The 25,303-nt window shown below is 41.3% G+C and overlaps 1 protein-coding gene across 4 annotated transcripts in view; it reads right to left on the bottom strand.

Moving 5' to 3' along the window:
* The window catches only part of JMJD1C (jumonji domain containing 1C), a 306,723-nt gene that overhangs the window by 29,592 nt on the left and 251,828 nt on the right, over positions 1-25,303 (bottom strand). For 3 of the 4 annotated variants that reach the window (XM_073353432.1, XM_073353433.1, XM_073353434.1), the window contains exons 11-21: positions 22,576-22,777; positions 19,265-19,479; positions 18,617-18,769; positions 13,037-13,126; positions 11,388-11,515; positions 10,945-11,158; positions 10,229-10,443; positions 9,526-9,804; positions 3,057-3,225; positions 2,504-2,594; positions 2,272-2,402 (exon numbers count right to left, since the gene is read on the bottom strand). In XM_073353432.1, the coding sequence (XP_073209533.1) occupies positions 2,272-2,402; positions 2,504-2,594; positions 3,057-3,225; positions 9,526-9,804; positions 10,229-10,443; positions 10,945-11,158; positions 11,388-11,515; positions 13,037-13,126; positions 18,617-18,769; positions 19,265-19,479; positions 22,576-22,777 (1,887 nt within the window). Of the gene's footprint in view, positions 1-2,271; positions 2,403-2,503; positions 2,595-3,056; positions 3,226-9,525; positions 9,805-10,228; positions 10,444-10,557; positions 10,662-10,944; positions 11,159-11,387; positions 11,516-13,036; positions 13,127-18,616; positions 18,770-19,264; positions 19,480-22,575; positions 22,778-25,303 lie in introns of those variants that run through there. The other variant, XM_073353435.1, reaches the window with a different exon arrangement.

A 25,303-nucleotide genomic window follows, 5' to 3' on the forward strand; every position in this document is an offset into this window, starting at 1 on the left:
AGGAAATATCCCTCGCTTACTATACCCCTGACTCACTTGTCTGTGGCCAATGTAAACCATTCCTCCAGGAAATGGGAAATTTTGTCCCCTAGTCTCAGTTCTGGGCAGAGTCTACATGCAATCTTTGTCAAAGTGGGTTTGCAAGGAGGCTGAGATCACTCTGGATTTCCCCTCAAACTCGGTTCTACTGTTTTCCTTTGGGGAATCTGTTGTCCCTTTGTTGGTAACTCTATGATGACAAACTAAAGGAGCACCTCTGAAAGGAGCACCTCTGTCTGAAGGCCAGTCTATATTCTTTTCTGAGGGCACTTACCAATGAAAGAAAGTTAATGTTTGGATTTTGCAGCACTGTTAACCACCATCTTATCCAGCTTTTTTCCAAAAAAGAGAGAGCCTGTGAACTTGGCCGAGCACAGGACCTGCTTAGAATGGGTAGTCACTTTCCAGGGTTGGAGCCATAAGTAGCATCTGGCTACAGATCTGGAAATCCTGGTTTGGACTGAGGACTTCATTACAGCCATTGAAGCATCAGCTACAAATGCTGTTTCTAGGAAGCCCTTCTTTAAAATGGAACCAATGTCAGGGTGATCTCTGTCATTAAGGGCTCTGAGATCTTCCATCCAGGAGAGACACGCTTTTGCAAGGCAGGTAGCTATTAGGGATGCCCTGAGGGTGGCAGAGGCAGCCTTTTAGAGAGTGGCCTTCATCTTTCTACCCGGGGGCTTCTTCAGGCATATTTCCCCTTCTGAGGAAATAACCACCCTGCTCTGCCCTTGCTAGGAATGCTACAGCTGTGTCAGGTTGAATTTGAATCATGGAGACAACCTTACTGCACAGCCTGGAATTCCTCTTTTTCCAGACCTGTTTGGTTTCAGCCCTTGACAGCTCGTTTTCGGAAGAGGAGGAGGGGCAAGAGGTCAGAAGATTTGTACTTTCTGGATTTTCTCTGGTTTTTTCAGCTCTTTTTGGGCACGTTGGGAGTGTAGAAGCTCTGCTGTGGCTTTGGTGAAGCCTTTTGTGCCTAAAGCCGTCTCGATGGATCTCTCTCTCTGAAATCTCCCCTGCTGGGTTCCATTCTGGGGTGGGGGGACACATTTTCAGAGTCCTCAGTCAAACTGGGAGAGAGGGAGACTGATTAGCAGCCCTGCTTCTTTTCCCAGGGCACTCAGGACCCACTTTAAGACTTGTAGGGGTCTTGGGGGAGGGAACTTGTTGACCTCAAAGCCTCCATTCTTTGTTCTCCAGGGTCCCCTAGGTCTTACCCCGTAAGTTAACTGGCTGGAGTCCTCTTTACCTTTGGAGCCTCTCCCTGTTCTGCACTGGAGTTCCTGGTCCATTTTTCCCATGATAGAGTCACAGATGCTTTGGTGGGAAAGAGTCCCTAGATGCCTGTCCAACTCATAGCTCCAGGATGTAATGGAATGAGTGTCAGGTGTCTAGGCACAACTCACAATCTACTGAGCCGGGGGAAGGCTGCCTCATACATAGAGCACAGTTTAGATTTGATCCAGTGCTTTCTTGGCTGCTCTGCCATGCCTATATGGGGCAGAGGAGCCGGCAGGAAGATGCTGCAGTGGAGCTCAGGGTGATTTAAACCACTGTAGTGTTAACTAACCCAGGGAGGAGGAGATATCTGAAAAAGAGAAATCTGCTCACCACTTCCGGAAAAACTGGGTAAAAAATTGAAGAACTAGACAAATGAGGGTGGGAACAATTGACCTGTCAATTGCCTGCTGCTTAGGAGACAGAGAATCTGGCAGAGGGAGCATGGCCAGAGCGCCAAAACATTGATTTGCCTCCCTGAGGTGCAGAGTGGAGAGGAGCAGCCCAGATACCTAGAACTGTGGGAGACACTGGAGTGCAGAAAGACTGAGGGAAGCAAAGTCTATTTGAAACAGGTTTTTTGAGTCTTCAACATAAAATAAATATAGAGGCAGAAAAATTAAATGACTTGGGAGTTTATTAATAAGTGAAACTGATAGAAGCAATATTACTCTGTAGAGAATATCCACAACTGTATTAGAGAGGATAATAAAATACAATGTATAAGGAATACCCTCATGCTTCAGGGCATAAACCAATCATTAACAGAGAGATTAGAAGTGATTTCCTTTACGGTCTATCCATAATTCCTCACTAAATGACAACTGCACCTTGCTCTAAACCATCACATGCTAGCCATGGTCAGAGACAGGATACTGGATTAAAGGGAACACAGGCATGGAAGAGTATGGAAATTCCTGTATTCCTATGATATTAATAGTCACTTACCGTACGCACTGCATAATCTGGGTCCCAAATCTGGACGTACAAAAAACCCTGGTAAATGGGAAGCCAAGTTCAATTTTCCTTCTGGGTTACAATATTCTGGCAGTGGTAAACTTTTTAATAAGTCTTCATACCTAGAGAACAAAAGAACGAAGAATGTAATTGGATGCATATTATTTCTGACACACAAATAAAATCATCATAATGAATTTATGAATTTTAAATAAAGAAATACCTTGCAGGCATCATAGCCTTGAAGTCTTCACCAGAGGGCCAGTCTTTCAGTTTTAATATAACTGTTTCCCCACCTTTTATTTTTTGCCGTTCTGTAAACAATATACAAATTATTCAAAACTACACACATTTTAGGCTTTTTCTTTATACTGAACCGGTCGATACAACTGAACTTTCACTGCTCCATTCTGATCTCAGATATACACTGTATATTGTACCATATCTTTGAAAATTAATGCATGTGCTAAGCAACTAATTTTACAAGCTCCAAGATAAGACACATTTAAATAGCTGAGCTCAAAATTGGACATTTAATTTACTTTAAAATTCATAGAGTGATACAGAAAATATTATGGCATATACTGTATCTATGCCATCCTGCAAACGTACAAAATGCAAAGCCTCTGTACTCTCTAAACAGATTGGCTAAAATTTTTGTTTGAATTAAACATCTTCAAAACCTCAAAATCCATGGTTAAAGAGTATCCTTTGTTTGCCGCATATGTGGCTACAGTATTTATGATTATTGGAATAATATACTTGAAATAACATACTTGCAACTTCTTCAAAACCATCCCAGAATTCCTTGACATTGGTGTTTGAAATAATGCTGTCTTTGCAGTTTAGCAGATCAGCTTTGTGGTCTCCAAAATCTAGGCTAATTGACTCTGCCTTCCACAAGTTGATGTTCATCTTCTTGTGCACTCCAGACACTAACACAGGCTTAAAAATAAATAAAGAAATGGTAAAAGTCTAATACAAACTGCATTTCAAGATGGTGCTTTTTCAATTAAGCCAAAGCAAATAAATACATTCTAGTCTTGGGGTGAAGTCTTGGCCCCCTGAAGTCAATGGCAAAACTGCCATTGACTTCAATATGATCAGGATTTCATTGAGAATTTTTCTGTTGCCTAATCTTCAACACAATTTAGGAGAATCCTTCTTATTTGTTAATAGTAATTACAGAATTTGAATCAAATATCTACATTGACACTGAGAAAACTATTTGTGATGTGCCTTACAAACTTCTGAGCACAGTAATAAAATCTATTAAAAATATACCTTTCAATATGGGGAAAGGGCCAATATATGCTACATACCGATCCTACTAATTCACTCTCCAAAAGTTCAGATATCTGAGCAGTCAGATATTAAACAGTGAAATAGAACAAGCACAAGACTAAATTCATGTTCTGTAATAAAAGGTTCAATTATTTAAAATATATAAAACTTGTTGGGTACAGCGTCACACTTTCAGTTATCCTCAGCGCACATCACAATTCTTCTTCTCAAAGTGTCTGCGTTGTAACCGTTGTTAGAGAACGTTTTTTTCTAGTATCAGTGTAGATATTTGATTCAAAAACTGTAATTACTAATGAACTGAGAAAAAAACAGTTACCTACCTTTTCGTAACTGTTGTTCTTCAAGATGCATTGCTCACGTCCATTCCATTTTAGGAGTGCGTGTGCCCACGTGCACAGTTGTCAGAGATTTCTGCTTTAGTGTAGGGCCGCCTGTGCCGTCCTCTGGAGCCATGCTCCCACGCAGCGGTACATCAGGCGCTGCCTGCCCTGGCCCTCTCTGTTCCTTCTTGCCGACAACTCCGACAGGGGTAGAAGGGTGGGAAATGGAATGGACATGAGCAACACATGTTGAAGAACAACAGTTATGAAAAGGTAGGAAACCGTTTTTCTTCTTCAAGTGCTTGCTCATGTTAATTCCATTTTAGGTAACTTACAAGCAGTATGCACAGAGGTGGGCCTGGAGTTCACAGCTTAGTGGCTTGCAGTACTGCCCTACTGAAGCCAGCACCATCCTGGGCCTGCTGGGTCAGTACATAGTGGGATATAAAGGTATGGACAGACGACCAAGGGACCACTCTACAGATGTCCTGAATAGGCACATGGGCCAGAAAGGCTGCTGAAGAGTCTTGTGCCCTGGTAGAGTGGGCGGTGACGATTGCCGGGGGTGGCACCTTAGCTTTGTCATAGCAGAAGTGAATGCAGGCAGTGATCCAAAGAGGAAATTCCTTGAGTGGATATAGGGCAACCTTTCATCTTGTCGACCACAGCAACAAAAAAGTGCGTCGACTTACAGAATGCCCTTCTACATTGACAGGATGAAGCCAGAGTCCTCCTGATGTGTAGGGCATGTAGCCTACGCTCCTCCTCTGACTTACTGGTCTTCTTTCCGAAGCCGCATAAGTAAATGTCCTGGCTTGAATGAAACTGAGAGACTACCTAGGGAAGAAAAGCCGAGTGTGGCCTTAGCTGGACCTTGTCCTTGTAGAAGACCGTGTACGGTGGCTCTGAGGTGAGCGCCCGAATCTTGGATACTCGGTGGGCTGACGTCACTGTGACCAGGAATGCTACCTTACAAGACAGGAGAAGGCGAGAGCAGGAAGCCAGAGGCTCGAAGGGAGGACCCGTGAGCTGCCACAGCACCAGATTCAAATCCCACTGTGGGACAGGGTCCCTGACTTGCAGGTGGAGGCACTCTAGGCCCTTAAGGAATCTGGCTGTGATATCCTGAGCAAAAACTGATCTGCCCTTGAACAGCAGGTGGAAGGCGGAGATGGCCACTAGGTGGACCTTGACTGATGAGAGGGACAGGCCTTGGAGCTTGAGATGCAGGAGGCAGTCAAGAATAAGTTGCAGGCAGCCTGCTAGGGAAGAACACCTTTGTCTGCAATCCAGCAAGTGAACAATTTCTACTTGACCAGGTAGGTCACTCTGGTGGAGGGCTTCTTACTTCTCAACAGGATGCGCTGAACCCTATGCAGCAGCCAGGCCGTCAGATGTAACGCAGCCAGGTTGGGGAGCAAAAGACTGCCATGGTTCTGGGACAACGGGTCCAACCTGAGTGGTAGCTGGAATGGGGTTGCCACTGAAAGGTCCAGCAGACTGCTTAACCAGTGTTGGCGCGGCCATGCCGGTGCTATGAGGATGACCCTGATGACCCTCATCCTGTCCTGTTTGATCCTTGTGAAGACCTTGGCCAGCAACGGCACTGGAGGGAAGGTGTCCATCAAAGCCCCCGACCACAGAAGCAGAAAGGCATCCGACAAGCATTCTCCGTCCATACCCCCAATCGAGCAGAAGACGTGGCATTTCCTGTTCTGCCTAGACGCGAACAGGTCCACCCACGGGAGTTCCGCACCTGCGGAAGTTGGAACTGACCAACTCCGGATGAAGGGACCATTTATGGTGAGACAAGAATGTCCTGCTGAGGTGATCTGCCAAAGTGTTCTTGGTCCCTGGAAGGTGAGCGGCCACAAGATGGATGTTGTGCTGCAGACAGACGTTCCAGAGCCAGAGGGCTTCCTGACAGAGGGCAGGCGACCTGGCTCTGCCTACCTGTTGATATTCAAGACCGTAGCCGTATTGTCCGTCAGGACCTGCACCACCCTATCTTGAATCTGAGGTAGAAAGGCTTGGCAGGCTAGTCGAACTGCCATGAGTTCCCTGACATTGGGGACGTAGACCGACGCTAGCCCTGCCTGAAGGGGTTTGAGGCAAAGATGTGTGCTGGACCACATAAGTACATGCTGCCATGTGGCCCAACAGTCTCAGGCACATGTGAGCAGTGGTGAGCGGGTGGGTCCGCAGGCCCGCAATGAGGTCTGCCATGGCCTGGAACCGAGTCTCAGGGAGGAAGGTCCTGGCCCGAGTGGAGTCAAGGACCGCTCCAATGAATTCTATTCATTGTACCGGGGTTAAGGTTGACTTTTTCTCATTTGTTATCAACACCAGATTGCAACAGGTGGAACATACCAGATCGCGATGCCTCCGCACCTGATCTGGGGACCGGCCGCTTATCAGTCATCAAGGTAGGGGTAATATTTGGACTCCTCGACATCTCAGGTAAGCGGCCACTGGCGCTATACACTTTGTGAACACTCTTGGGGTCGACAAGAGACCAAAGGGCATTGCCATGAACTGGAAATGGCACTGGCCCAACGTGAAGAGGAAGAAGTGTCAGTGGCCCAGGAAGATGGACATATGGAAGTATGCATCCTTTAAATCAAGGGTGACGTACCAATCTCCTGGATCCAGGGAGGGAATGATGGAGGCTAGAGAGACCATGCAAAACTTCAACTTCTTGAAGGACTTGTTGAGGCGACGCAGGTCTAGGATGGGTCTGAGGCCCCTCTTTGCCTTCGGAATTAGGAAGTAACGGGAGTAAAATCCTCTGCCTTCCATGTTCCGAGAAACCTTTTCCACTGGCTCAAGGTGCAGGACATTTTCAGCCTCCTGAACGAGGAGTTGCTCAGGAATCAGCCTGCAGCCTGACGAAACTGTATCAAGCACCCAGTGGTCCGAAGTGACATGGGACCAGGGCAACCGGAAAGGACAGAGGCAGTTGAGGAAAGGGAGGGTTGGATCCAGTACTGTCCCTTAGTGCATCCTCAAAATGACTGCTTCTGGCCTCCCTGACTTCTGGGAGGGTCAGGTTGGGCAGCCAGGTGGGAAGAGGACGGGTAGTGTCTCTTACGCCCCTTATCCTTGTCCTTCCTCATGCAGGAGCCAAACCTGAGAGCCCCACAGGACCTACACTGCGACTGAGGAGGCAGCGGCAGAGGTCAGAACGGCTTCCTGACTGGCTGAGGGGCGTGCAAGCCCAGGGAGTGGAAGGTGGCTTGGGAGTCCTTGAGTCCATGGAGCCTACAGTCAGTCAGCTCAGAGAAGAGCCCCAAACTTTCAAATGTGAGGTCCTGGATCGTGGTCTGCATCTCCTGGGACAGCTCAGAAGCCTGCAATCAGGAGTTGCGTCTCATGGCCACCGCCGATGTGACCACCCTGGCAGCTGAATACATTCACATCCCATCTGGAGGACTCCCCGGACCATCGCCATGCCTTCACTCACCAACTCAGCGAACTCTTGGGCACGGTCCTGTGGGAGAGCCTCTTCCACCTTATTAAGAAAGTCCCATAGATTAAAGCTATAACCTCCCAGCAGGGCCTGGTGGTTAGAGACCCTAAAGTGTAAGCTGGCCATCCGATAAACTTTCCTGACAAACAGGTCTGCTTCTTCTGCCACTTCCTTGGCACCAGCGAGGGGGAATGCTGCTGGGCCGAGTCTGGTGCTGGCAGCGCACTGTGCACCAAAGCTGATGTACTGGGCATGGGATCTGGTGGAGGATTCCAACGCGGGGTGAAGAGCAGCCTCCATTAGGAGGGACTCAAGTGGATATCCTGCTCCTTTTGGGTGCGAGGGCGAAAGTTCTTGCAAATACAATATGCCCTTTCTGTGGCTTTCTCCAAGACACTTGAGACAACTGTCATGGGGATCACTTATCGGCATCGGCCTGCTGCATGACTTGAAGCTGGGAGAGCGGGGCATGCTCTGCTTGGGGCAAAGTCCCAACCAGGACTCTACTAACTTAACATTATGACTAACCACTATGAACTATATACAACAACGAACAGAATGAAGTCTATGAGGAAAAACCGCTACTGCTCTTGCGATGCAAGACAAGGCACTCCAACCAACCATCACGGGTGGTAAGAAGGAACTGAGAGGGTGCAGGGCTGGCGGCGCCTGATATAACACCGCATGGGAGTGCCACTGCAGAGGGTGCTACAGCCAGCCCGACAGATACCGCTAAGGCAGAAATCTCCAACAACTATGCACGTGGGCGTGTGCACACTTAAAATGGAACTGACATGAGCAAGCACTCAAAGAACACCACACAATACTGATGAGCTCAAGTCATTCTAAAGTTTTTTGCTTACATATTTAGTGCTTCTTAGCATATGTATTTACATTTTCTGCTTATACAACCCCAGAAGCTAGTAAATGTGGCAGACCAGTGAGACAAACTTCAGTTTTGACTGATGCAACAAAACCAACAAAAGGAACACAATACTTAAATTTGTTAAATAACCTATCAAATAAATTTGGCTGGTCTCTAGTGATAAGAAATTTTCCCCAGTGCATGGGGAGTGTTATCACTCAGTTCTTTTAGATTTTGAGTTTTCAGTATTTCAATATTTGAGTTTTCAAAATTTAAGTTTCCATTTCAATAAAAATTGCATTTCCAACCCTTACTGTTGTGAAAAACCATTTCAAACATGAACACATGTAGTTCTGTCCAAAGTCGTAACTGTGCTTTTCTTTCCTTTAAACCATCTCACTTTCTAATCTCAATCCATCCAGATTATTTTCATTCCCCCATCCCAGTTTCTTCTGTAACTGCAAATGCCTGTTAGTAACATATTCAGTTAGGGTGGCTAATTTAATTCCATCTTCTATTATTATTATAATTATGAAGAGTAGCTTGTTTAATATGCTGTTTCTCTCCCACAGCACCACCTGCCAAGTAAAATCTGATTTTTCTTCCTATTATCTAATTTTAGGAAAAACTTAATAAATTAAAACTGTAACTTTGGACTACTTTTAACCCATATTTCTCTACACTGGTGTAAATAAGAAGAAGTCTAGAATTTCTCCAGTTACCTAACATCATTTGAACAATCTGCATCACTGGATCCAAATAATCTATGAATATACTTTCTAATCTTTGTGGAAAAAAACCTCAAGTAATTATGTTTTTATTTTAAACTCTACTTTCAGTACACATATATTCTGTATTTGCCAAGGGTGAACAAAAGATGTGCATTCAGACTTCTTTCAGTTGTCTTTATATCTTTAGCTGTTAAATTTATTTCCAATTCCCTACTTTTAAAAAAAAAAAAAAAATTTACCTGGCGTGGCACCTGCGGAGTTGAGGTTAAATTCTAAAGGTCATACTATTGAATTAGTGGGAGTTTGTGTTGGTGATGGAGGGAGAAACTACTGCTGATGGTGAAATAATATGATGATGATGAAAATACCTGTTCACTTTACTGACTAGTTAGGTTTTACTCCTGTTAGCCCTGCTAACCTAATACAGCTGAAAGTTTGAATTACCATCATTTTACTTGTAAACTGAGCAGAATGGATCTGAAAGTCTCAGACACACAAACATGGAACCTATACCTAGAGTCACTTTTCATAATAGAACTGCACTTCGATATGTACCTTTCCTTGTTTCCAGCACTCTTTAAAGAGCTTCCAGTTGCTGCTGTTTTTATGATCTTTGAGCCACAAAATATGCTTATCACAGATCCAGGAATGTGGAATACCGCTGTAGAATTTACTGCAATCATCCAGAATAGATTTTTGACCATCTTTTGGCCCATCCTTCAGTTCAGATTTTACATTTATCTTTGGTGGTCTATTTGGTGGAATCTTGTTTTCTACAACTGAAGCAATTATGTCATCAAGAATGTTTGGCATAGTCCTTCCACCTTTGCCACCCTTGTAGAAAAACAAAAATAGTTTACTAGGAAATTTTAGATTTACCTTCTTCAACAGAATGTCAGAAATATTAAATATAAATAAAAACTATATACTAATATATTGCACCCACAGAAAAGTTTACTGAAATAATCATCTGGAATCAGGGAACTGCAGTTAAAATGACAATGAATATATTCAACTCTCTTTAAATTACTAAGTCAATGTTTAATCTAAATCAATGTCCAAATTATTTACAATATGTATCAATCATCACTAAACATGCAAGTTACCTTTCTTTCAGGGAAGCTTTAGTGATGTTTACTTACATATTTAATTATAAATTAACATTCAAAGCTAGTGTCATTAGGCTGTTCTAATTAAAATGTACCAAAGCAAGTTGTGTGAATTTTCAAAACCCCATGCATTATGGAAATACACTCACTGTTGTGCCTGTAGAGTAAACTGGAGCAAAAGCAATGCCAGCATCTGTAGAGCCCAGACGCAGTTTGCCAGCTGTTGTAGTCAGTAGGTCTCGTAAGGTTGAGCCCTGTTCGTTGTTCTGGGACACAGGAGGAGATGTTTTACAATTTAGAGACTCTGAACTCTCTTGGTCTCTCTCTTCTTTAGTATGTTTTCCAGGAAGACATTCTTTATTTTCTAAAATAAAAAATACTTTTGATACATGATTGTGTCATGATGCAGAAATTCGAACACTGGCATCCTGCATTTTATAGTGGTGGTAATATACTGTAGCACTAGTGCTTTATTCACCTGAAAACACACCAGAGGATGAATTAGATCCTTCAAAATGCAGTCAAACAGTGTACCATGAAAAGGCCTTCCTCAACATCTCAGACATGTAGCTGAGTGTGCACCTGTCACAAATGAGAGATGCTGTAGCTGAGAGAGGCTGGGAAACACTAACACATTACATATGCATTCCACTAGTGGCTTCTCTGTTATATTCAACAAATAATTGGTAACTAGTTTTGATGCCCCTAGAAGGCAGCACTGAGTTTTTAAGATTAGGAAATATGACATTTTAATTATTTATGACACAAATGAAACCCAATGTGGAATTTTTTTTATAGTGAGTTCAGCACAAATTCCTGGAGCACCCAAAACCACGCACTTAACTTTAGTATGTCTAATATTTACCTTTCTTTTCCTCTCTGGCTTTTTGCTCTGCTAGATCAGCTAACCAATGCAGTGGAGACTGGGATTCTGGTGGAGTTAACTTGCTGTCTGCACTTACATCACTCCCTGGACTTGTATTGCCATTTGTCTCAGACTTTTGAGGGGTATTCGGCTGCTGAGACTCAGGCATGCACAGAGAAATTTTATTACTGTGATTAAGGACATTCTGTAAAACCTATAGAGGAGAACAATTTTATTTTTAAATATAGTATTTTGTTTTAATATGAGCAAAACAGTAGCAACGATGGTAATTTGCTAATATATTAATTACACAGAACAGAATTATATAAAATTCATGAAAAAGTTGATTTATTGATATTATTCAAATATTTTTTTAAAAAAAATCAACAAATATCAACATGTCTAAACACTAAACTCCGAACTTAAAAATACTATAGACTCACCTGAGAGACACCATTCATTGCAGGGAACTTCCCAGTTTGTATGCTCTGTTTGCTGGTACACTGACAATAGGATTTAATCTCAAATTTCTCTCTAAGACTATGCATGGCATCTAGAAGATCTGTCAGAACTATAAGTTAAAGTAGGAATAAAGAAAACCATTAACAGTTCTTTCATGAACAACGTAAATTTTGTGATCCTCTTTACAAAAGTGTGATGGTATTATAAAACTATTTATATTCCATACTAAAAGCTCAAAAGATTCTTAAGCACTCACAAACAAAGAAACAACAAAGTGAAGATTGTCCTGTTAGTCTTAACTCTGTCTCCTGTACAAGCTTTAAGATATATCTTTAATTATATAATCACATACTATTTTTCTGCAAGATTCCCACTTGGTTCTGTGCAGAGACATGTCTTCACAAAGAAATGTGATGCTCACCCCTTCCTGGATGCTATAATCAACTCTTATCAACATCCCAAACTGGCATCTCTGCTGCAGGAGAACCTGTTCGAGACCCACATGGAGGCCCCAGCCCCCAGCAAGGTCTTCTACCAGCTGATTATCACCCAGAAAGAGGTGGGTGAACGAGGGAGGGTTAATAGTAAGACTACTTATCAGTTAACTATATAACCATTAATATTTTACATCCCTATTTAAAACACTACATTATAATGCATATGCATAAGGGGACAGAACTGAGAATATGTAGGCAGTCGTAATGTTGGCATTTTCTGAGATGAGTGCTTCACCTGGCAACTTAAATATTTTGAACCAAATTTTGGTATGGCATGTGTGTGTTTGAGAGTTAGATATCTATATCTGTGAAGTATGCTTGGATGCCCTAACTTCCCCCTGAAATAATACCAAGCAACAACCATAAAATTATATTTATTATGTGTTTGTTGTCCCATTTAGAATGATTTTACTTGAACTGTTTAAAGACACATTTGATTTTTAATTTTTTCCCCTTATGGTATCACTGAAGGGCAGAGTTAAGGTTCTTCAGGTGCCCCAACTGTATTAGGAATTCCATTAGGTATTTATTTTAATCGAAAGTCTGAATTTTTGGGGTTTACGATGCTTGTTTGGGGGATAATTGAAACATTCTTTTAGTTCTTTTTACCCTAAATTATACATTCATACTTTCAACCTAAACTGCACCACAATAGTTACACTATCTGAGAATTTTCTACTTTTAAAAAAGTTTATTAATAATTTCACTCATGAACAACAAATAAGAATCCCAAAAAGAATGTTACCATGTAATGTTTCTATTATTGGAAAGCATATAATATCAACATGATTTTTTTTTAAATTTTAACTTTTATGGTCAGATTTACTAGTACATGCTGACTGCTTTAGACAACTCTGGAGCAGTGTAAACCCGGCAATGTGTAAACCCTACTTTCCCCCCATCCCCGACCCCCTGTCCCCTATATTTCCCTGCATACACATCCACCAATTCTCACCTCCATGTTTCTCTGCACCTCTCCTACTCTGTCCTCCCCATTTATTTGGTGAGGATATATTGTGCTACAGGTAGCTTTGAAAAGTAATTTCAGAAATTACTAGAACTTCTATTTAAAATTAATGCAGTCTTTCCACACAGAAAGAAATTATGAATAAATTGTTTTTATGTGATCGTACCAGAGCCTGGAATAATCTGAGTTGGCATCAAATGCTTGTGATCATGAGGCTGTCCTTTCACACATTTCATCCAAGCATATAATTCTTTATCTGTAAAACAACAACATTCCCAGTTATTTTATTTCACTTGTGGCTTTATTACTTAAATCATATCATTCACAGATATTCCCAATCCATTGTTTAGAAGCCTCCACATCTACACTCCTCTGCGGTTCTATACTGGTATTTTGTATGACAAACATTTTGTTTGCAACAGTTTGACAGAAAAGACAATCAGAATGGAGTTTTAATAAAAATAGAAGCAAAGACAGTAGCATCCACAACACAGATCCTTGTCCAAGTTTCAAAGCTTATTCATTTTATTATATTTAAATCTGTTATTTTTGCCTGAGTAAAAATCCATCATACAGTTGCCATTTAGGCAGTTAAAGTTATCTCACTGAACAATTCTAACATAGTCTAGAGGGATGAGTAGAGAAGAGCTTGTATTGTCAATACGTCTACTGTTAACAGTAGCACATACAGGCCCTACTGATGGGGGCCCCTTTTAGCTAGGCACTGTACAAACACATATTAAGTCAAAGACAAAGGGTGAAAGAAGAAAAAAAAAGCCAAGTCAGGGAAGTGACTTGACACTGATCTGCTGTGTTATCTTGGGCTGAGATGGGAACGGAACCCAGTCCGGTCTTCCATCTACTGTACCATGCTACCTATCTTTAATGGATGCAATCTTTAAATCTATTTTAAATTTTGCTCAGCTGTAGCAATGTATGTTGTATGCCCCAAATAGGCAGGCTAAGAGACATGTTCAGCACATTTAAAGCGTATTTTCCTTACATTATAAAATTTATAATGCACCAAATACCTCTCTTTTCCTGGATCTTAAAAATATTAAGCATATACCCTTACAAGTGAAAGAATTTTGTAAGTCACTTTATAGTACAACTTTAAAGTATACAATTTTAAAACAATCATGTAGATATCATATACCAAGAACAAAATATGACTATCATATAACATATAACCCAAAACATTTACTCAAATTTTATCATTAGCATATTACATGTAAATTTTATAACTAACCTTTCAAAGAATGCATAAAAACTAGAATTAGGGAAAGCCTTCCCCTAGTGATATCTAGCAAAATTTGTATATCAGTTCTAGCCTGCACCCCAATCCCCCAATGAGCTCTGTGTGGGTGGACAGGTACACAGAGCCCCAATGAAGTCAACAGAGCATCCCATGGGGCTAGGGGGCTGTGCTGAGCTAATTACAGAACTGGAGGTTATTCCTGGTCATAGTACAATACTCAAGTATTATGCCTAAAGTGCCTGACAGCAAACCTAAAAATAGAACTAAATCATCTCTTATTTTATATAGCTCTATGTGTAAAGAAAGCTTCATAATTGTGTATTTTCATAGTCTTTAATTTTGCACACGTTTAATAGATATTGTACAACAGAACAATTACTCATAAGTTGTAGAACTAGTAAATGTTCAAACAGTGTTCTCAAAAAATAAAATGCTGACAGACATAGCACATTTTGGACAATTCTAAAAATAAAATTTATGTTTGGTTATGCAGGCTGTAGACCATGCTTTGCTCCCAGAGCCAGGAATACAACCCAGGAACCTGGATACCTAACATTCCAGTGTCATCTCCCAAATAGTTGCATAATCCCCTGGCAAACAGCGCGTCATATCTCTCTTTACAAGATCGTCCACATAAAAGACAACTGCCTGTTTCAATCACAAATTACTCCTATAACTAAATCAGAAGAGGTCTGAGCTGCGGAACTGACTGTTGTGGGTTCAAACCCTGTATATACACATACATACACACAGACAGAGCCCCATTTAAATTAGTGTGGAATAACTGCAATCGTTGAAATGATTTTTATAGCAAAACATTGTACAGTACTTAGAAGTGAATTTGGATGTTGTGTTAATATTTGATTTATTGTTGTATTTTTAGTGTTTGTATTTTGATTAATGGGAGGTCAAGAACTGCATGGGCCATGGAAACTGAACTACCAGTTACATTTAGAGGAAGTCTCCCCTTCATAACCAGACTTAGGAATGTTGTGAGGGTCGTGCTGTGGATAAAACAGGACTTCTCACTAGGGCTGTCCAGCCAACTGGTTAAATGCAAGTCATTTGCAAAAATGCAACTAAGCTAATTAAATATTTTTCATGCAATGTCATAATACTTGGCAACTGTGCTTGATGGTGCCAGGAAAGACCTAAGAAATGGCGATGGGATGGACTTTTGTCTGTGCTGTGAAATGGAAAAAACCCCACTGACTTAAATAGAACATTTAAATCTCTGACATTTGTGGCAAGGCTGCCCAAAACCAACATACGTTCTCCATTACATTCAACAACTGTAAAAACAAGCAGTGGTTCCAGGAAAAATAACGTAATATGAAGTGGTATCATTTGGACAAAAACATGTATTGCTGAAAGTCCTTGATGGTGCCAGAGCACAGGTACAATACATAACCAGCACACCATGTATCACCAGAAATTGAACTATAGAGAGAAGCCAGCATACTTCTATTTTAGCATATATTGAAGGACGATATGATAACCAGAGAGAAAAATTTCCCAATGCTATCAAGACTGAAAAGAAGCCTGCTTCTGTCTATTGCTTTTTAAACTTTGACTTTTTCTAGACTTTCCCTGGATGTTTAAAATGTGTACTTTAAAGACTGTTTTAATATGATTTACCCAACTTCCATGATGTTTCTAACAATTCGCAAAGGCCTAAGCCAAGTCAGACAATATGCACATACACAGAGGCCTGGACAGCTAAGAAGAGCCTGTGAGAAGAATCAGCATAATAAATGCTTTTGGAGTTCAAAGACACCTACAGTAATTCATTACGAAGAGGAGCAATGCCCCCTGACTCTCCTTGATGGTTTTTTTTTTTTGGTGGGGGAAAGGGGGGCGTTTATCAGTAGACACATGGGAGTTTATAAATAAATATTCATAATAACTGAAGCACTAATTCTAGCTGGTTAAGCAATGCAGTTGTACAAGATCCTTTTAAAGTCATAGGAGAAAAATATATAACTTTCTCTACTTAAATTCTGAAAGAAATCTCAGATTAGGACATTTATTAGCAAAAATATTTGGAAGATATGTGCTTCAGTAGCTACATGATACTATTGTAATCCTTTTCCTCCCTCTCCCCTAACCACATTGCCTGCCATAATTCGTCACTTAAATTGTAAACTGTTTGAAGAAAGGAACACATCTTTATCTGTCTGGAAAGTACCAGGACCATTTATGAATACATGAACAACCATCATCATCATTGTCCTTGCTCTTTTGCATAAAATACTCACCATTTTTAGTAACTAGGTCTACATTCTTGAAACAAGAACACTGGAAAAATATTAATATACTACAGATAAAAGTAAAATCAAAAGTAGTATCAGAGCAACAGCCAATCAGTGGTGCTAACAAAAGCAAATGCTATGACATTACTCATTACTTGGAGTAATATTTAAAATGGCAGCATATTAGTTTAGACAGATCAGGAAACAAAACCACCAACCTATCTACTGTTTTTCAAACACATCTGTTTTCAGAGAAACCGTACTACATCAGATTCATTTGGAACAGTTACTACTACTTTCCTTTTACTAATAGCAGAAGTGACATGGACTTTGATGACAACTTTGGAAGCATCTTATTACCAGGGCAGAGGAGGAAGCCCTCTCACCCTGCATCAAGGGACTGAGTGGAAGCAAGTTTTTTCAGGATTTATTGCCATTGAAGACATTGTGTTACAGCGATCCTGATTTTATTTATTTTTAAATGATATTCTGATAGGTGAAAATAAGTTGGTGAGACAAATGTAGGTGTACTCTATTAATAATAAATATTGTATCTGTCACTTGTATGGTATTTCACCCAGGAGTTTGTCTGCCCACCTTGGGAAAGGAGGAAGAAGCCATTTCTCATAGCTGCCTAACAGCTCCCTCCTTAAGGGTATTTAGGAAACAATGCCAGAGGCAGCTGCCTTAATGGCTCTAGCCCAGTCACCATTTGTGACCATGGTGGGTAACAATAGGATCTTGACTTTCTAAAGTTATGTCTACATTAGAAATGCTACAGTGGCACAGCTGCAGCACTGTAGCAGCATATACACTACAGCATTGGGAGGGGTTCTTCTGTTGCTGTAGTAAATCCATCTCTCCAAAAGGCAGTAGCTAGCTTGATGGAAGAATTCCTATGTCAACCTAGCACTGTCTACACTGGGGCTTAGGTTGGCTTAAATACATCTCTCAGGGGTGTGAATTTTTCACAATCTTGAGCGACATAGGTTAGATGGACCTAAGTTTTAAGTGAGGGGAGGACTAAGAGAATGTGAATTGGTTCTGTTCTCTTTCTGTAACTTAATAGGAAAGCCTAGCTTAGTTTATAGCAAAATGTATTAGATGAGATGAAACTAAGCATGAGTGCAGGCTGTTCATTTTAAAATCCTTTTTCCTCTAATGCTTTGTTCCTACTACAGTGTACTCCCAGTTATTCAAATAGCATGGGGGAGGGGGGGGGAGAGAGGAATTGATTTTATTTACATAATTGAGAGGGCAAGAGAAGCAGCGCAGAGAACCCTCTCTGCAGCTGTGCTGTCAAGGCCCTGCTCGCTCTTTCCCATGACAGCAGGGATGCAGAGAGGGTTCTCTGCGCTGCTGCTTTTTCAATTATTGAAGACACAAGGTCCAGGGGGAGGCTGCAGTCCTAGTGAGGCAGAGACCCCTGGTCAGGATCCTGCTGTGCTCCACCAGGACCACACTCTTTCCTGCACCTTGTGCCCACTGGGATCGGGCGTCATTGGCCCTGCGGCAGTGCAGCTAGCCCTCTGCAGCTTTTCCGTCACTGCCCCCATTCACTCACTCCCATGATGGTAGGGCTGAGGGCTCCCTGCACTATCAAAGGAGCCATTCAGCAGCAGGGTAGCCTCTCCTGGTGCCAGGGGTCTCTGCTTTATTATTCATGCTGGCATTGCTGGGGTGAAAGAAGGGATTTTAATAATGTGGAGGTTCAGATAATAGGGTTTTAGAAAATCAGGAGTATACTGAACTACATAAAATTATTTTCTTTTAAGAAGGCTGTTGGTCTGTATCACTGGTCAGAGGTTCCCAAAGAGAGGATTCAAGCAGGTGCTCAAATCAAGACAGGCCTTCATGGTGACAACTGGTTAGCATACATAGGGTGGGGCACTGGGGGGTCCCAGTATAAAAGTGGAAGACTTGCAAATTTCAACCTTGAGACAGGTAAGGGCAAGAGGTCTAAAATCTGGGAGGATGTGTTCAGAGAAAGCAAAAAGGGTAGAGGGTCAGTTAGCTCCATAACTGTGACAACTGCTTTTTGGAAGGGCTGGTTTTACATATTGTCATGACAAAGGTGAGGAAGCTTTGAGAAATAGGAAAAAGTTGTGCTTTGTGCAAAAACAATAGCATTTATTGGTTACAGAAAGACACCGAACCTTCTGGAGCAGCAATTCTAGAACATGTTAGAATAAACAATACAGAGAATGGTCTGGTTCATATAAAATTATAAACTGACCTCTAGAACTCTTCCTTTCCTTTGCTTTATAACAATCTAAGCAGACCACAAACCCACATTTTTGGCAGACCCAATGAATGTTAAACAACGTGGCTTCACATGCATCACACATCTCACGGACTCCTCTCACTGCTCTCTTCCAGGCAATTTTGGCTGAAACACAAAGTAAACAGAACAGAAGTATCAAAATTTAAAGGCAAACATCTGTAAGCTGTAGCACAGAAATGAATGTTCATCTAAAAATACCAATCATAATTTTCCTCTCAGAAGCAATTACAGAAAGAAAAAATCCAAAACTGATCCTATATACATAAGTCTTCAATATGCACAAATTTGACTTCATTATGACTATTATATAGCAAAATTTGTGTTAAGAATCAATATTTTTCCAAAATAAGAGACAAAATCAATGACAAATACTAAGAGCAAATTTCTGTAGCAAAATACAGAAATAATTATTCCCTCAAACAGGATGTTTGGCACACACGGACAGACAGACTTTCTCAATGCACAATAGTGGCAATGAAAGGATTTAGCATGCAGCTACATTGAATATATGGAGGAATCAAACAGAGAAGCCTAAAACCTGAGCTATAATCTTTCATGTAGAATTATAGAATAACACAAAGAATATTAAGATTTCCTTACCATCTTTCTTCACCCAGGACATGGCTGTTTTCTCAGATGTTACTAGCTGACAAAATTTATCACCTATGATGTCTAAAATGTATTTAGAAGTCTCTAGGTCCACTTCATCATCTTCATAATTGTCATGTGTCCACAAACTCATTGCATCATCATCATATTGATCAGGAGAAGAGAAACCATCTATCCTAACAACTCCATTCTTACTAAAAGACAACCTAAAAAATGGAAACAAATAGTTTAACTATACACCTCATCATACTTTACACTCTAAGCCAGTGGTTCTCAAACTAGGGCCGTCACGTGTTCAGGGAAAGCCCCTGGTGGGCCGGGCCAGTTTGTTTACCTGCTGCATCCACAGGTTCGGCCAAACACGGCTCCCACTGGCCGCAGTTCACCGCTCCAAGCCAGTGGGGGCTGCAGGAAGGGCAGCCAGCACTATCCCTCAGCCCGTGCCGCTTCCCGCAGGCCCCATTGGCCTAGAGCGGCAAACCATGGCCAGTAGGAGCTGCGATCGACCGAACCTGCGGATGCGGCAGGTAAACAAACCGGCCCAGCCTGCCAGGGGCTTTCCCTGAACACGTGACGGCCCTAGTTTGAGAACCACTGCTCTAAGCTTTGTTTGCTGTTATTAAAAACCATTTTAACAAACATGTCTGTATGCAGACTGCATATATTGTGCAATACTAATATAAAAGAATACTGACCAGGTTAATCAGGTTCAATCTTTGCAGTAGCAAACACATATACCCTTTCTTTCCTCCTCCCTATCCCTGCATTTTTTTTTTTTTTTGGAACACTTAAGTGAATCTGATGTTCCATCAAGAGAGGAACTAATAGTACTGGCTTCATCCAAGCTTTCTTCCACAGTTTTGTCAATACCCCTTCATTTTTGATCTGCAATGCCTCTTTTGTTTCAATCCTGTTTCCTCTCTGGAGTGGAGACTGATAATTGTATGAAACTGAATTGTTATTTTAAGATGTAGATTAAGAGACTTGGATGAAACCAAATTCATATTTTCACATGACCTAAACCAGAAACCTCAATACAAGTCCTCCAGATTTGAAAAAAGGCCAGCATTAACTTTAAAGCAAACAGGAAAAACATGTTTTCTGTAGAACAAATTCTGCTGCTACAAAGTTCAGTTTTAAGAAGAAATAATGAGGAAATTCTGAAGCTAAAGAATAACTGCTCAGGTAAATCTTTTGTTCGATCCAATTTACTTGACTCTCCCTTTAACATTTATCACCACATAAGCGGCTAAACTGATGCTAATGTAAGGCATTTCTCTCTTTTTTTTGCCAACAAAGTTTTGGTCTAATTCATTTCTCTGATTCTCACAGGCCGGCTGACAGTGATCACTCAGTCCGTGACTATTTACTGTATATTAACACTCCTGCCAGTCAAATGAAAAAGGATCTCAAAACTACATGGCAGCACAGATCATTACTTCTAGGCAACCAGGTCAGCTAATTTCTTACCTTTGAAATGCCTAAAATTTGTATGGTGTCCTACTTTGGATCATTTTAATTAAAAAACCATTTAAAATATTTTCTAAGTAGTTGTAATGGTCTCTCAGTAAACCTGTATCAAAGCAGTATTGTTGAACAATATAATCCCTTATAATACAGACTATTTTACACTCCTTTAGCTATAAACAGATACATATATGAAGTATTTTAATAATATCAGCATCAGTAAAACTCAGTGTCCTACATTCAGAACTGAAGTGTAATTTATGACCACTGTTACAGTATCAAAAAGGATTCCCCCCTCCCCACCACACACACACACACACACACACACACACACACACACACACACACACACCCTTAATCCGCAGGTAGCAAAAAGAATCCATTGATTTTATTACAATAAAGCCTGATAAGACTCTTAGCAGTAAAGCAATCTTGATTTTAAATTCAGATCTCATGTCTATGGTAAAATGAAAATAAACTCCACTGATACTACAAAACATTTAAAATTAAAGCTTTTTAAATTAAATGATCAAATTTTAAAATGGTAGCAAAATTGTTCTGTTTTCACTTAACCTCCAATACTCTCTTTCCCAAGGGGAAAAGAACAAATCTAAGGAGAACACAGCAATACTTTTAGTAAGCAGGTCATTGCTGTGTATGTATACTTTAGTACAGAAAAATATTTTAAGTCCAACACTGAAGTAATTTCCTTATGGTCTTATAACTACGGCCTTGCTTACATTACCAAAATCAGTCTGTGTAACAGCAACTGAGTGTTCAAATTCCTATTGAATGAGTCTACATTGGTAAGTATTGCACTTGTACAAGTCAAAACATAGTTTTGCTCTACTTCCACACTAGCATTTGTGATACAGGAAGGCCAGGGGGCAGTGGTAATGGGGAAATATATAAGCCCTAGGCTAATTAAGGCATGGCTCCCTGTAGACTAGGGAGGGTTGCTACAGGTTAACTGGAGCACCTGTAGTCAATTAAGCCCTGTCAGGAACCTAATAAAAACCCCTGCTTCAGGCAGTCGAGGAGGAAGGAGAGAGGACTAGAGCTTGGAGGTGTATTGTAAGATTTGAAAGACCAGAGAAACAATGTAAGGGAGACCCTGCCCCAGCAGGGGAGGGAGACTTCCTCCCCCAGCATCTAGGGACCGAAGGTTCCCCACCCAAGGGGGAAGTGGTTAAGAACCCACAGGGGTTGAGAAGGGCTAGGGCTCAGATTGAGGAACAAACCCAGACCCCTCCCCCACTTCCCTCCTCTACCACGTTCCCGGGCAACTAGCGGGGACCGCGGCGGCCCAAGAGCAGGGGCAAGGGGTGGCGTCTTAGCCCCCCTGCCAAGAAAAGCACAGGACCCACCATACTAACATCAGCCATCTAGCCACACATTATATTGCACCAATTGTTGTACAACGTATTCTGGGCATTCTTCTTCTGCATTGGTAGGCCAAAGGCAATTGTAAGAAGAAGGGGTCAAATTCTGACTGTTGTTTAGGTAAACTCCCATAATCATACCCTGAGGGGTATTACTAGAATTGAGTGATTTGTGTGTGAATTCAAGGCTCTTTCCCACCAATTTAAGGACAGATTAATGATTTCTCTCTCTACTCTAGGCTAGACTGAAGAAACACTACTGCATCTTTTTTCTGCCTCAGGAAGGCTGGTTAGCTGTTCAGATGTCTTTGGTATAATGCTGCAGTTTTACACAAAGCCCACCTCTTTCAACCTACAACAATGCCAATACACAAAAGGAACTGAGAAATAAACACATAATCATAAGAAAGGGTTTTTTAAAAACAAAAACATTTTAAAAAATAGTGAACTTACCGACGAAAGTAATAAAATCTACAAAATACTGGCGAGTGAGTTGGTTCTTCACCTTTCTTACTTCTAATGAGTCTACATTCTCTGCATTTCTGCAGATTAGGCCCTATTTCAGAGCAAGAGTCATCCTGCAGAAAGGATTCTCCAGTTTGCTTCAGCTTCTTTACTTTGCGCCAGTCTTTTAATACTGAACGAGGTATTCCAGCTGCAAAAACAACAAAAACTTAAGGCAAGAGAAATTTACAAATTATCTATATGTAGAACTCAATAGGAACAGTAAACCTTCAGCATTTCTGAAGTCAAGCCACTTTTATTTGATGCCTAACTTTAAGCATCCAAGTTTGAAAAATTTGGCTACAAATCTAACGTTCTGTAGACAAAACTGCTGTTAACCATTTTATTGATGATTTAAATAGCACATATGTAAACCAAATGTACTTTTCTCTTGTATTTGGTATGTCATTTTGGTAGATATTCCACAGAAAAATGCAGCCACAACACATGATTATTCCAGGACAGTAATGAGATTCAATACCAAGGAGAGTTAAATACATATGATTACTTTAGTGCAGTTCTATTTAAAGTAACTGGAATTTAAACAATTTGCTAATTATTCACAAGGAAGAACAGAATCCAGCTCACTGGGTTTACCGGGCTAACAGGAGCAAAAAGCAGTAAGAACTTATTTTCATCATTTAACTCAGCAGATCTGAAACTGAATACACACACAGGGAGCAGATCTGTTGAGTACACTGCTGCAATTTTCACAATCACATTTCAAAGTAGAAACACAATTTAAATATACACTGCTGTTTAGCCAATCTTTCATTGTAATAACTTTTACAAGCAGTGCTCTGGTGCTAGTGTGCTCCGGCACTTTTTTGGGGAGATAGAATGGTGTTCCACTACTTCGGACAAGGGTGCAATGAAGAGGGGGGTACCCTGCCCCACCCCACACACACACTTTTGGTTGGCTCTGAGTGGAGACCCAGCAGCCACTGCCCCTCCACTCCAGGCCATGCCTGAGATAGCAGCATAGGCAGCCCCATGGCTGGGGACCCCACTCTAGTACGAGATTCCAGCTGGGGCACCTGAATCCCTACCCATCATGGGATCCCATGCCAGAGTCCTGATGCTGCAGGCTGAAAGGACAGGCCACAGCACTTCTCTGAGCGCCCTGCCATAAGAGGGTCAACAGCTGGGGGATACTGTGCAACACCAGGGCCTCCCATTGAGGCTGGGAAGTACTGGGCGTCCATGAGGCATGAGGTCCTGGGTGGCAAGCTGCCTGCATTGCTGTCCTAAGCATGGCCAGGAGCAGAAGTGGCAGCTGCTGCACCTTTCCTAAGAGCTGGACAGGTGTGTGGAAGGGAGGCTTCCCCCTCTTCATTGCAACCCTGTCCCTTCCCCTATGTGGTCAGTGCAGCTGGCACCACTTTTTCCCCCAAAGGCTGAGAATGAGGGGAGTGCCCTTTACCACTGTATAGGCTGAAGGGTCCTGGCAGGAGTATAAAGCCTCATCCCAATCCTCCTCTCCTGCCCGTGACTGAGTGAACCCATAGCATTGTCAGCAGGCTCCAAGGGAGAAGTGAGTTCTAACACGTCTTTTTTTAGGATTCAAGCGCGGTTTAAAAATGGAATTAGTTTTATCTGCACAAAGAGATGGGGTATCTATCAGTGCAAATTGCCTTTACTCCTGAAAGTCCATATCCTGTGGAAATGGGCAAAACTTGCACATTAGATACTGGATGGTTCAAATGTTAGGGTGCTAACATAGGACTGCAGAAACTTGGATTCAGTTCTGTTTCCCACAGATTTCTTGTACAACTTCGACAAATCAGTTTCTCTGTGCCTCAGCTCCCTATCTATAAAATAGGGATAATACTACTCCCTACCTCACAGTCTTGTTGCAGAAATAAATACATTGAAGACTGTGAAGACTCTGATAATAATGTAACACGGTCCATGTAAGTATCCAAAATGGATAGATATATTAATATCAAATACTAATCTGTTAGAAAGACCATGAGGAGGAGGATGAAGATGATGACTGGAAGGAACAAGACCTACTATTGCTCAGCCTCCCCTTCCCTGAAATCACAGGAAACTGATGCTATGGGATATGTCCATATTCTAATGCAGAATACTTTGTGCTACAGGGGAAGGTAATTCTTTAAGTCCCCAGTTATCTTGCAGATAGAATACTAGATAAAATACGAAAGGACTCTCCTGTTAAGCCATCTAATCCATGCCCCTATATTAGTACACGATTGTCCTCTACACCAAACCCATAAATGTTATCTCCTTACAGTAGGAGGATCATCCAGCTCTAGTACAACTTATGCACAAATCTGAGATTCAACTTCAGGTCCTGAATTAGTAAAAACTGAGTAAGATATAGAAAAAAACTTGAAAGTTACATTCTCTTTGATCCTCCCCTTTGTAAAAAGATTAAAATTAAAGACAAAAGAAGTAGACTAAGTACTGTACCAGCACTTGATCCAGTCCACAGTATCTCCTACAGGTTGCGGAACTGGCAACACTTCACACAAATTAAACCTCAAACAATTACAGAATCTTTCAATAATATAAGGTTGTGAAACTGAGAAGCCAAGAAATTCAGATAAAGATTAAAATCCATCCTTTGCACCAGCTTAATAAAAATCTTATGAAATGTGATTTAACGGGGGACTTTCACACGAGACCAACGTTGTAAGAAACTGAATTTTTT

The sequence above is a fragment of the Lepidochelys kempii genome, chromosome 7 (genome assembly GCF_965140265.1).
Source record: "Lepidochelys kempii isolate rLepKem1 chromosome 7, rLepKem1.hap2, whole genome shotgun sequence".
Lineage (NCBI taxonomy): Eukaryota > Metazoa > Chordata > Testudines > Cheloniidae > Lepidochelys > Lepidochelys kempii.